The sequence below is a fragment of the Scardinius erythrophthalmus genome (assembly GCF_964197995.2).
Source record: "Scardinius erythrophthalmus genome assembly, chromosome: 3".
Classification (NCBI taxonomy): domain Eukaryota; kingdom Metazoa; phylum Chordata; class Actinopteri; order Cypriniformes; family Leuciscidae; genus Scardinius; species Scardinius erythrophthalmus.
Genome location: NC_138223.1, coordinates 47,904,734 through 47,917,286, shown reverse-complemented (window position 1 = coordinate 47,917,286; position 12,553 = coordinate 47,904,734). Strand labels below are relative to the sequence as shown.

General features: G+C 40.4%; 1 protein-coding gene across 2 annotated transcripts in view; it reads right to left on the bottom strand.

Annotated features, from left to right (window-relative positions):
* Positions 1-11,994, bottom strand: part of LOC308688219 (complement C3-like) — a 44,436-nt gene extending 32,442 nt beyond the window's left edge. For both annotated transcript variants that reach the window (XM_081361145.1, XM_081361146.1), the window contains exons 1-16: positions 11,650-11,994; positions 11,372-11,567; positions 11,115-11,283; positions 10,890-10,963; positions 10,639-10,727; positions 10,373-10,455; positions 10,187-10,274; positions 2,254-2,356; positions 2,002-2,122; positions 1,790-1,905; positions 1,406-1,552; positions 1,111-1,314; positions 774-965; positions 547-699; positions 337-466; positions 10-51 (exon numbers count right to left, since the gene is read on the bottom strand). In XM_081361145.1, the coding sequence (XP_081217271.1) occupies positions 10-51; positions 337-466; positions 547-699; positions 774-965; positions 1,111-1,314; positions 1,406-1,552; positions 1,790-1,905; positions 2,002-2,122; positions 2,254-2,356; positions 10,187-10,274; positions 10,373-10,455; positions 10,639-10,727; positions 10,890-10,963; positions 11,115-11,283; positions 11,372-11,567; positions 11,650-11,798 (2,056 nt within the window). In that variant the 5' untranslated portion in view covers positions 11,799-11,994. The remainder of the gene's footprint in view (positions 1-9; positions 52-336; positions 467-546; positions 700-773; positions 966-1,110; positions 1,315-1,405; positions 1,553-1,789; positions 1,906-2,001; positions 2,123-2,253; positions 2,357-10,186; positions 10,275-10,372; positions 10,456-10,638; positions 10,728-10,889; positions 10,964-11,114; positions 11,284-11,371; positions 11,568-11,649) is intronic.
* Positions 11,995-12,553: the final 559 nt, after the last annotated feature.

The following is a 12,553-nucleotide window of genomic DNA, read 5'->3' as shown; positions in this document are numbered from 1 at the left end:
GATTCTCACCTGATCTCCGTCTTCTCTTTGAAAGGAAGAGACACTCCGGCGCTAGAGGGAATTTAATTAGAATGAAATTAGCATATGGCGCTCTAATGTGTGAGAGGGAATTCACTACAATTGAACTTGATGCAGTGATTTTCCAGCGCCGATCATACCAACTTAAATTAGTTAACATAATAGACACTGGAGACATTCAGGGGCAAATCTCTAAGAAATTATTTTAATTGTATGTTCATGGACACTGCCCCTATATATTGTTTGTAGTGAAATATAAAATAAAATATAATAGTATTTTTTATTAAAATTGAAGAAATTACAAATATACATATATACTTGTTCTGGTGTCGGTTCCTCCTGCGGTGTGTGACTCAAACATCAGACCTGCATCACTGAAAACCCCCATACTCTCCCTTCCTCCTCCTGCCGTACAGCCGGTGTCATGCTTCTCTATGACGTCCCAGATCTAAAGGTGCAAAAAGACACCAGTTACATGCGGTTAAATCAGAGCTGATTGTGCCATGACGTCTGAAGAATGTGCTTCACCTGAGTCTGAGTGAGTCTGTTCTTGTTAAGGACATGCACAGCCTTGTCAACCACCACCAGCCCAACTCTAGCTCCAGGATCTCCAGTTATCTGCAGCTTGACCAGATCTCCTGTTTCATAGGTTTTCCTCTTGTCCTTCACCTGAAGCTTGAGCTGTTAAAACGAAACACACTGAATCAGATCTAGTTGATGAGCATGTCAACTATTTCTTGTGATGGTTGACCCACCGTTCCCATGCACGTGTCCTTCACGTCGACCCAGACTGAATCAGACACCACCTCAGACGAGCCCACATGGTAATAAGCCACAAAGCGGAAGGACGGCACCATGTCTCTGGTTACAGGTAGAGACAGAGTCACTAGAGCTTGTCCTCTTCTCTTTAACCTGTCCGCTTGAACAATCTGACCTTTACTTAAGATCTGAAAATGAGGAAGATGAGTATTTATGTTTTTATGGTATTTATGATATTCATATGATTTCAAACACAAGCTTTGGTAGTTAATCAGATATTGACATAATAAATACATTTGTGGTGCAGCTGAATATGAAATAACTAATCTTTACCATGTATGTGTAATCTTGATCTTTGACTCCTGGACTTTGTCCAGTGTACAGATTGACTGTCATTTGATCACCGATCTGAAGCTCTGCAGCATCAATGCCGATGTGCAGGTAATTCTTGGAATCTCCTTTGGGAATGTAAGCGAGAGCCGTCATCGTCTTCACTGCCTGCTGTTCATCTCTTAATTGTGGATCTTTGGTTTTTGCCTGAAAAGAACAAATACACTGTTTTCTGATGTGCTGTGTAGTATATACTCCATTGCTTGTTCAACACATTAGTTGAGTTTGCAGGTCTTACAGTGATCTGCAGTGTAGAAGATCCTCCTGGAGTGTTGACGATAACCTTTGCAATGCCATTGGCTCTTGTTTGACCTCTGACCCCGCCAGGATTGACCTCTACTTCCACATTCTCAGCAGGAGTCTGGTCAGGGTTTGTTACGTAAACCTGTTATATATAAATAATATATTTATGAAATTGTTCCTTAGTTCCTGCAACCCTTCAGGTTTGCAACTGTTTTGTAGGGATAGGCGATATGGCAAAATATATCTTTATTTATACATCTATATAAATATATAAATGCCACAAAAGGAAAGAAAAGACTATCGCAACTTTCGTCTCATGCAGATTTTGTCATATCGCACACATCTACTTAGTCTATGTAATGTTTATCTATGTTTATACCGAGACACTGAAGGGCATCCCAGGTTTGAAGAATTGTGGTGTTTTTTTGAAGTGGATGGTGTACGGTGACGTCACAATCTGAATGCCTCTCCTTTCTGCTTCCACCATTTCACTGCCTGAAACACACACACACACACACACGATTAGCCTCTCATATACATTCACACACAGGCATGTAAACATACAGATGTACAGTATCTGTTGAGTCTTACCACTTTCTGTTAAAAGACTGGCTGAAACATAGATTGATCGTCCAACCAGCTGCTTAATGTCTGGAAAGGTCTTAGTGATCATCTCCCTGCTCAGTTCTGCTGTACCTTCTCCTTCCCTAATCTATTCATATGAGAAAGACATTGACATCAGTCTACAAGACAAGATAAAAATATATTTAATGTTTTAAGTCACTCTTTAGGTGAGGAGAAATGAGATTGATCCCAGCTTGTAAACTGTTTAATGTCTCCCACCTGAACTCTTTGAAGAGAGGCAGGAATACTTGTTTTCTTCTCACCGTCCATCACACCAAACATCACAAATGCATTTCCTTCCACCTTCTGTCCAAACAGGTACCTATAAAAGCACAGGCAATTTCTGCTGTAAAAACTGAACAGTGACGACAACTGCGCTTGATCCACGTCCACTTTCATTACATAGAAAAAAAAGCAGCTTAAACGTTTGTCTAACAACCTTCTTTTCTTTGTCCACAGTCATACATGTTTTGAACAACATGAGGGTGTGATTTTAAGTTTTGGACTATTTTGAACTATTCAATTAAGGAGCTCTTTTCCTGTTCTGACATACAGAATACATGTTTGCTGGTGTAAACCAGAGGGTTTTAAAGTCAAAGAGTGGCAAATAAAAAATGCTATAAAGTAATAGTCAAGAGCAATGAGTGATTCTTTTCCTCGACCTCAAAGAAGGCACTAGGAGATGCTCCTCCTCGCATCCAACGGTTAAAGGAGAACTCTGGTCACTTTTAACATTGAGCTCATTTTATTGTAAATTTGGAGTGCTGTCAATACAGAGAACAACGACAAAAATCGGTGTTGCCTACACCGTGTTATCCTCTTTTTAAAATTTGCACCCTGTTGACTTCAGTGGGGCAAGTTTTAAACCTGCTTTTAGCCTCTTAACATCCTGGATGTGTCATTACAAGTGCCCAGCCATGTGAGTGATTCCTTCAGAGTGGACACGGTGAATCTGACTGCAGTAGATGTGAAAGATATTAATAAAAATGATGTTATTTCAGCCAGCGCACATACCTGTATTTACATCCTGTTTTCGGTCGAAGTCCATAGTAATCGATTTTCGAGTTCACACACATAGGTTTAGTTACCTATGATCACGCACGTGAACTCGACATGTGCTATGTGATAAATAACTCAGCAAGTAACACGGAACATGATGTACAGGTTCATGTAGACTGCATACAAAAACACCTACCAGTGTCTGAGGATAAATGGAGACAGATTGCTGAAGCAACGGCAGACGACCGTGAGCTACAAGCTGTAATAGACAAAATCCACCTGCCAGGAGATCAGAGGTTGCCAAATCCATATCAGAGCTTTAAAGACGAGCTGTCAGTTGTGGATGGTGTGCTCCTGAGAGGTGAACCGATTGTCATACCTACCTCCATGCGCTCACAAATGGCAAAACTCACGCATGGGGGACACTTAGGGATTGAGAAATTCAAGAGACGTGCAAGAGTTTTGATGTATTGGCCGAACATGAATAGGGACATTGAAGCACTGGTGCAGCGCTGCGAGACATGTCAGCGGCACAGGTACCAGCAACCTAAGAAACCCCTTATGGCTCACAGTAAACCTGAGGAATCATGGAGAAAGGTCAGTATAGACTTATTTCACCTAGCAGGGAGGGACTACCTTGTCATCCTGAAATACAAGTCAAACTATCCAGAGCTAGCGATGCTGACTAATACAACAGCACAGCAGGTGATAAAACACACTTAATCCATCTTCGCAAGACATGGAATTCCGGTGGCTGTGGTGAGTGACAACGGACCACAGTTCAGCAGTCAGGACAACAGAGACTTTGCAGAGACTTATGGGTTTGAACATGTAACATCAAGTCCACTGTACCCGCAGTCAAACGGCTTGGCTGAAAAAGGAGTGCAGACTGTAAAGCGTCTGCTACAGAAAGCTGCTGAGACGGGAGAGGATCCTTATTTAGCACTGCTAAACTACAGAGCATCCCCACATCCCCTACAGAGCATTGAATGTGGACGGTCTCCAGGTGAACTTCTCATGAACAGGAAGCTGAGAACACGGCTATCCTCAGCAGAACACCTGCTTCAAAAGAGACACGGAGATTATCCAAAGATAAACAGCCAGAGCAGAGCCTATGACAGGAATGCCAAACAGTTATGTCCAGTGGAACAAAAGGACACAGTACGTGTCAGATGTGATAGAAAATGGGGACCTGTAGCGAATGTCATCAAAGAGACAACACCAAGATCCTACGAGGTACTTACTAGGGATGGGACGGTATGAAAATTTAATATCACGATACTAGTGACCAAAATACTACACTATACGATACTAGTGACTGTGTCAGGGACAGCAGATGTAAACTAGCTATTAGCTAATTCTGGTACAATTAGTTTTAATTGTGCATTGTCCCTGTAAAAATAAACAATAAAATGAAATGAAAATGAAATGAATGAATGAAATTATCGCGATTATCAATATTATCACGGTTTTGTTAAAACGAGATGAAAGTGTTCAAAAAGAGTTGATGCTCACACTGAAGACATTTCAACAAGTTTTATATTTGAAAATCAACAAACAACAAATAAAACAAGCAGCTATATGCACTTTTTAAAGCATTTCCTTCCTTATAATGACGGTCGTCAATAGCAACGCATTATAAGACCGCGCACATGCATTGTAACGGCCACCTAGTGTTAAGTAGTGTTCATGACATGAATGTGGATGTGATAACTTCTTCTATGGCGTACGTTATTGTATGCATGCTGTTTTTATGTGAGCGCGCACGCACAGTGAGAGTGAGATTGATCACGCAAAGAGGATGACCGTCCACTGCTGACCGTTGTTTTATTATAATGTGTTTACTTCCACTTTGATTTGTAGCGTGTTTTAGAGTTTTCTTTTCCCTTTTAACATTCGCTCTTCGACATGTATGAAGAGTGTGCTTAACTGAGAGAAAACATCTATAAAAGTCTCGTGGAACTACCAGTTCATTTGCAATGTCTTGTATTCTTCATCTGGGCAGACTTCAAACTCTCTGACAGACGTTACAACATGTATCACAACGGACGCGCTCTCTCGTTTCATTCAAATACAACTTGCCGTCTTGCGTCTCCGTTTGACATCTTAGACATCTTGTCTGAACGATTGTTTTGTACGCTGTACATGATTTAGGCTATAAAAAGGTAAGAAAACATTCATCTCAATTCAATATCCCCGTAATTATGTGGTAAAAAAAAAAAAAAAATTGGTGTAATAAGTGTATAGTGAATATAAATTGTTATCCCTTACATGTCACTCTTAATAGTCTTGAACTTGTTCGTTCGTTTTTGGCTAAGCCACTTGCTGCGAATATTTCTTTGCGGAAGCCTCACGTTTATTGATATAAAATAGTTCAGTTTAAAACAAAATTTCATTCCCAATTATTTCCCAGACGTAGTTTTGGTATTGAGGTCAAAGTTAACTTGCCTTGCGTTCGCTACAACAGTCGGTGATGGTCACACAAGACGACTAGGCAGATCTGAAGTTATTGCAGCGACTTTTTCTTGTTCCCTCAGGACTTTTGTTAAAGCCAAAATATGACCACACCTCAGAATTGGTTCTTTTAAAAGGCTGAAAAATCTCCCGAGCACGGTCACTGCCTTCCGCAATTCCTTCTTGAATAAAAAAATAACATCGCGCCTGCGGCTGCGTCAGACTGTTGCTGGCTGAACAGGATCTAAAATCGCGATAATCAAACACGGTTTTAATGATAATTAAATTTTAAACGATATTACTAACCGTCAGTGCATTTTATCGTGGTTTATCGTGAAACCGGTAATCGTCCCATCCCTAGCACTTACTGAGTATGGTAACACACTGCGAAGAAATCGCCGTCTCCTGCTGAAAGTGCCAAACACCTGTATTGAAAGTACAGACATAGTTATCTCTGATGGACTAACTGAGCAAACACGAGTAGAGAAAACTCACCTAGCTCTACATCTGTCACTGAAAACATCACAGAAAACTCACCTTCCACTGAGATAGGTCTGGGAAGACCACATCGTCATGCAATGAAACCTAAAAGACTGATAGAAGAGTGTTCAGTTAGGTTTGTTAAAAAAAATAAAAAATAAAAAATAAAAAAAAATTACATAGTATTTGTGACCCGTCACGGAAACCAGGGACACAAATCGGCAGCACAACTTTCAAGCAAAATGAGAAAGAAGCGTTTTTTTTTTTTTTTTTTTCAAAATTGGTGATTTTCGTTTTTTTTTGCAGAATCAGAATATAGATCACGAAGAAGCCTCTCCATGTTTGAGATAGCAGTATTTGTATATTTAAAAGCGTACATTTTGAGGTTGAAATCGGCTTGTTTTTCGGAGATTCTAGCACGCAGTAGGGGGGTGTCATTGTTGGTGTGTATTTCCATACTGAATAAGCCGGCTTTTGTTTCTTTTGTTATTGCCCCCGCCCTCCAAGGGAACAGCGTGGCTACTTATTATGCAGCGCTCTCAGCAATCTGATTTCAAAATTCAATGAAGATGGACGCCAATAACATTACGATGCCCAGCAATCGATATAAATAGTAGGTTACATGTGGTTTAATTTGTTGTTTAATAATTGTGTATCTTAATGGTCCAGTGGTAAAGCTTTCGCCAGCTGTGTCAGAGGTTCTGAGTTCGAATCCGCCCTCATATAGGTTTTTTTTTTTCTCGTATAGTTTTTTTCTCTCATCAAAACGATTATGTTCATCAGTGGTTGCATATCAAGCAGGGACACGCAAACGTTTGCATTATGTTTTGTGATTTCAACAGAACGAATAGAGAGTATCCGCAACGCAACGGATTGAAGCACACTTCGAGTGAAGGCAGTGCGGCATGTGCGCGAGCCATACGAGAAAACACTGTATCTGCGCCACTGATCGCAGCGGCAACGAGCACTTTGATCACTTGATAAAATAAAAAAAAAACATTTCAGCGCTAGTATCTTATTTAAAAAACGAACGAAATGAATGCTCCGCCAGTTAACTGGAGATGTTTTATTTATTTGTAGAATTGGTACATTCGTGTCGCGAGATGTTTTAAAAAGTGCTGGGAACATGTCCCATCCGTCCCACCCGCAAATTACGCCTATGCCTATTTCCATAGTTTATTGCTTATTATTTATCATTAGCAAAAGTTTGTTTCATGTTGCACGAGTAGGCTACACCGAAGAAAATTCCTAGTCTGTGAAACCTTTCATTGACAATGGCAATAAAATCTATTCTGACTCTGATTCATACTTGGATTCTTAGGCTCAATCCCAATTCACCCCTTGCCCCTACCCCTTGGCCCTACCCCTCCGTTTTGCGCGTTCCCGTGAAGGAGTAGGGTTGTCTCGATTCTCTTTTGGTTGGAGAGGTAGGGGTAGGGGGAAGGGCCAGATAGCCCTTGAAACGAAGATTTTTCGGGACCACACTTCAAACAAAGGGGTATGAGAAATATACCTGCATACACCGGCTACAGAGGCAACATGACTGCCAATAATCATTTTCTTTATGTCACATTCAATCTTGTGTTCATATTTACGGTCATGTTCTTCAAAGAAACGGTTGCAAAAAAATCGCTAAAGTTCGTTAACAATATGACGCGTGTAAAAAGCAAAAGTTTGAAGTGAAGTGGACGCGCGAATGAGGCGAATTCGCGTCCACCGTGCCGCGCTAAACGCCTCATTCGCGCCGCAAGACCTCCAGACGCGCGTAAACGCGTCTTAACATTGAAATCACTCGTGCCAGACGCTCTATTCGCGTTTGGTGTGAACGCAGAGGCGTCGAAGATATCGTCATCTCCGTTGTTTTCTGTGAACTTCAGAAGAAAAATGCACAAAAAAAAAAATAGCTGTAAAGGTCCTTTCACACTGGACGCGATTTTGACGCACGAATAATTCGCGCAATGGTTTTATTTTTTGATCAGCTGTTTGTGTAATGAGCGCTTCCACACCGAACGCGAATGTGCTGCGGCGAAAAAACAACTTTTATTTTTTCCGCTTCGATGTCGATTTTTTTTTTACTTTTGCGGCGACAGAAAAGGCTTCAGCCAATCGTATACTATACAAGGACAATGATTGTGTGACGTAGCATTGCCAACCAACTCGGTTATCACGACTGTGAGTATGTTGTGTGATAGTTTTCGTCATTGTATAGTCCTGTCCTGCGTTAGCTAGAAGGCTAAACTACATTTGGGATAGAAAGCTAATCGTCAAAGATAGAGATAGAGACCGTGTTTACGCGAACTCATGTGATGGGTTTTGACGCGAACTATTCGCACACAAACTATTAGCTTTTTCGTTACGCATCCGGTGTGAAAGGGCCTTAACTCACGCAAGACTACAGCTGACGACGGCATCTTGGAAGTTTGTGATAAACAGGCGCTAGCAACGGACGTATAATGACGTGTAACGGTGTAGTAGTGGTGTCCCATTTCTTAGGGGAATATTTTCACCCCTACGCCTTGCCACTCTGTTTCAAGGGGCAAGGGTAAGGGGTAGGCGAAGGGGTATAAAATAGAATTGGGATTGGGCCATAGCCTACTCATACTGTGTGTGTATATATATATATATATATATATTAGGGGTGTAATGATACGTGTATTCATATTGAACCGTTCGGTACGAGGCTTTCGGTTCGGTTTTCGGTACGCATTTTCAAACCAAACGGTACGTTTTACCATTTTTCCTGCCGACCAAAATTTCGTTATTTCAACATTTATATCACATAGCACATCCTGTTTTTGATTTGAACATTGTCTAGAGTTTATCCTATTTTTTATTCAGTGTACACAAGAGTTGCCTATACAGTTTTATCGGTAGATGCTAAGAGACATTTATTTATATATTACCTGTTTGCAAACTTTATTTATTTTTTCTTTGATGGCACATTTTCCTGACCTTTCTGCTCCTTTACAGGGGGTATGGCTTATCTAAATGAGATGTAAATGAGCCCTATTGTCACTCCCAGCAGGAGAGAGAGGTGAGAACTGCACAATCTTTAAAGGCCGTTTTCTTCCCTTTGAGCTTTTTTGAGTGCCTACCTTCAAATGGCCACAACTTCTCCAAATATTATCAGATTTCCATGTGTTACACATCACTGGAAAGCTTGGAGACTACACTTTCAGAATCTGTGAATAACTCAAAATGCCCCAGAACCGACTTGTGTTCCTACTTTCCGTGATCGGTCACATTTACTAAGTATTTACTTAGTTATATGCAACAAAGTTTTGTGCAGCTAATGTTAGAAATACACAGCAAGATTGTGTTGAACTAACTTGTTTGTTTGTTTGTTTGTTTGTTTGTTTGTTTTTTGCTGTTATTATGAGTAAGTGCTGTTAAAGTTGACAGACCTTGTTTAAGTTATAGTTAAAAAAAAGGGAGATGTACTGATATGGATTATTGTAACAGTTAACCAACAGAGTGTTGCTTTATGTTGCTTGTAAACGGATGTGGAGCAATAAAGCACTCTTGAGAATGGCAGTCTGTGTGAAGAGTCCAGTCAATACACCCCCCATGTCAAAATGCCCAACTTTACAGCAGAAAAAAATATGTCCACAGCCTGGTACAAAAAGTGGTTTTGGTCTATATAGATAATTTTGCCCTTCATGACAACTGTGAGGGGGGTGACTGTTTGTATAGCTCATTCGTTTAAATTATATTAAGCCTTAAAATTCGACATAATTAAGGGCGTGGCCACTTGAGTGACAGGTGGATTGCCGCTGCTGTCACTGCTAGCCGTTTGTCTGCTGTCTGTTAGCATCCCAACACCTCAGATAATTCCAGCTGCTGAACTTGCCATCTCTGCCGTGTTTGTGCTTTTTTCGGGATTATTTCATACAATTTAATACACGACAGACATCCTGTAGAATTCAATCAATCAGATCGCGACTTCGCAAATCCTGAAGTGTTTCCAGTAAATTGTGCCATCCATGGTCGTCACTGAAGATGAGACTACCATGTTCCTTACTACCCTTTAGCACACTCAAAAACTGTGTGCTTCCCCATTACCGACTCACACACTTCTTGTTTCTCTAGTTATAATATGTCACAGCACCACTCAGTGGACAACAAAAGCTTTACATTATTTTGTACTTTTCATACAAATATTGTTCACACATTAAAGATTAATTTTCAATACACAGAAGCAGAACATATTTTGTCTTACTTGGCTTCAATGTCGACTATCAGGCTCTCGTCACCCACATAGAAGAAAGACTTACTGGGTCTTAATTCAATTCCAAATGTTGGCGGCACTATAAACCAAACCAGAGAAAAGACACAAATAAATAAAAACATTATCTTAGATTTTATCGCATTTACACAACACACATTTTGTTGACACACATCTTACCATATTCTTTGACCTCAAAGTCTGCAGTAAACGTCTTCTGAGGAGTGTGTGTGTACCGAGTGACAACCTTCCAGATCCCAAGACTGAAACAAAAACATTTCAAAACACTTTAACAAAATATAAATAAACATTATACAACAGATCAAATGAATCTTATGACACATATCACATCTATGAGTATTGTGTAGATAAATTAAACACAAATCATTGAATCATTAAAGTTCACTCAGGTTTAATATCTTCAGTCCTGTCAGCGTTTCACACACCTGGCAACCTCAGGAATGGGGTAGCTTCCAGACTTCATCCCTTTCACTGGATTTAACTTCTCTGATGAAAATGTGATGCCTTGTGGATTCTTCAGAAACACAGAAATCAGCATTAACACTGAGTGTTTACTGAGATCAGCAGTGTACATGCTCATTACAGCTGAAATGACACGAGTGTGAGTGTGAGTGTGTGTGTGTGTGTGTGTGTGTGTGTGTGTGTAATAACAGTGTGCACTTATATAAGTGTGTACCATGATCTCCACCGTGACGTCAGTCTGACTGAGTGGTTTCATGTTGGGCGTCAGAGAGAAAATCCTGTATTGAACTGCAAAAAGAGTTCTGATGTTTTTTACTCAGATTCAAACCATGAATACATGCAGCAGTCAGTTTAATAATAAACAATTATGTCATGCTTATGTAACATGTTTAAAATTGACTTTGTTGTATTTTTCCCAATTCTTTGCACTGAATCGTACCTCTGCTAGCAGGCGTGTAGATGGGCTTGTCTGTCTGTACAAATATATATCCAGACTGGAATGAGACCATGACCACTTTCTCCAGAGAGTGGGATGGAAACTGAGCTTGTAGATACACATACTGCTTCTCCAGAGGATCATCAGAGAAATAGATCTGATCATCAGGGATCTAAAGAACAGATAATCATCAGCCTAAATTATATCTGATGATAAATTAATCAGAATTAAACATCACTGCACTGTTATGTAGCTCTCACCTTTATATCTGTAAGGATCTGGTAATTGTTTTCTGCAGTCAGTGTCACTGTTTTGTCTGTTATCTCCCTGTCTTTCTTTGGGAAGTTCTTCACTGAGATCCTCACGTTCAGGTTTCCTCCAGAGTAATCCTGAGCCTCCACAAACATGTTCTCTGAGGAACCCACTCTCAGCAAATTAGGAGCTGACAGAACAAACCTGAGGAGATCAAATCACAGCGTTTCAAATCTTAAACTGATTATTAGTAACTCTATGAGCAAACGGTGTGTTTAATACTCACAGCGGGGCACACAGTGTGAGGAGGGGTGAGGAGAGAAGAACAACAGTCAGACACAGCAGTTTCACGTCCATCGTGTCTGTGTGTGTGTGTGTGTCTCTTTCTGTGTGAAACTGAACCCCCCCCCCCCCCCCCCCCCCAAAAAAAAACATGAAATTTAAACAATCTCCACTCGCTTCCCTCCCTAAAAATGGTTTAGTCCTATTGTTATTAATCACTTCAGTTCAGTCAGCGGAGGACCCAATAATAGAACCAATCAGAGTTCAGGCTGACCCGAGAACAGCTGAAGTTAGAAGTACGCAGTGGAAATGAGACTGACTGAAAATGTCGGGGAAAAAATGTGGGTACGTCATAAAAAGAAGGAGAGGGGAAAAGAAAAAAGAAAAGAGGGAGAGGAAGGCCAGAGAACTGCTAAATCAGTCTATCAAAACAAGATATTTAACAAGACAGGTTAGTGCACTGTATGGATGTCAATGTGATGGGATATCGTCGTGCTCTGATCATTTCGCTGCCAGATTTACTTTCACGGGAATAGGACACCTAACAGTGGCGCGGGGGGTTAAGCAATACAACCGAAAACACTTTCACTTTCACTATTAAAGGGGCAGTACCTTCACAATGTCCTAATGACAGTCTACGAGATTGCCACCACAGTTAAATGTTACAAATGAATTACAAGTGGCTAAAATGATCAACCAGTAGTAAAGTTAAAGTTGTTAAAGTACGTCTCCATTCCCTGGGGTTACATAAGTAACCTAGATGATCTCCATCTTTTACTTTTCAATAAATCATCAACATCTAAACCTGTTATTTCTCAATAAGAACTTCTGTAGACGTCTGACAGTCAGTCTGGTTAGTAATAAGTGAAGCTGGTAATGCTGTTTGTGGAGTTGTTTAATCCTCCTCT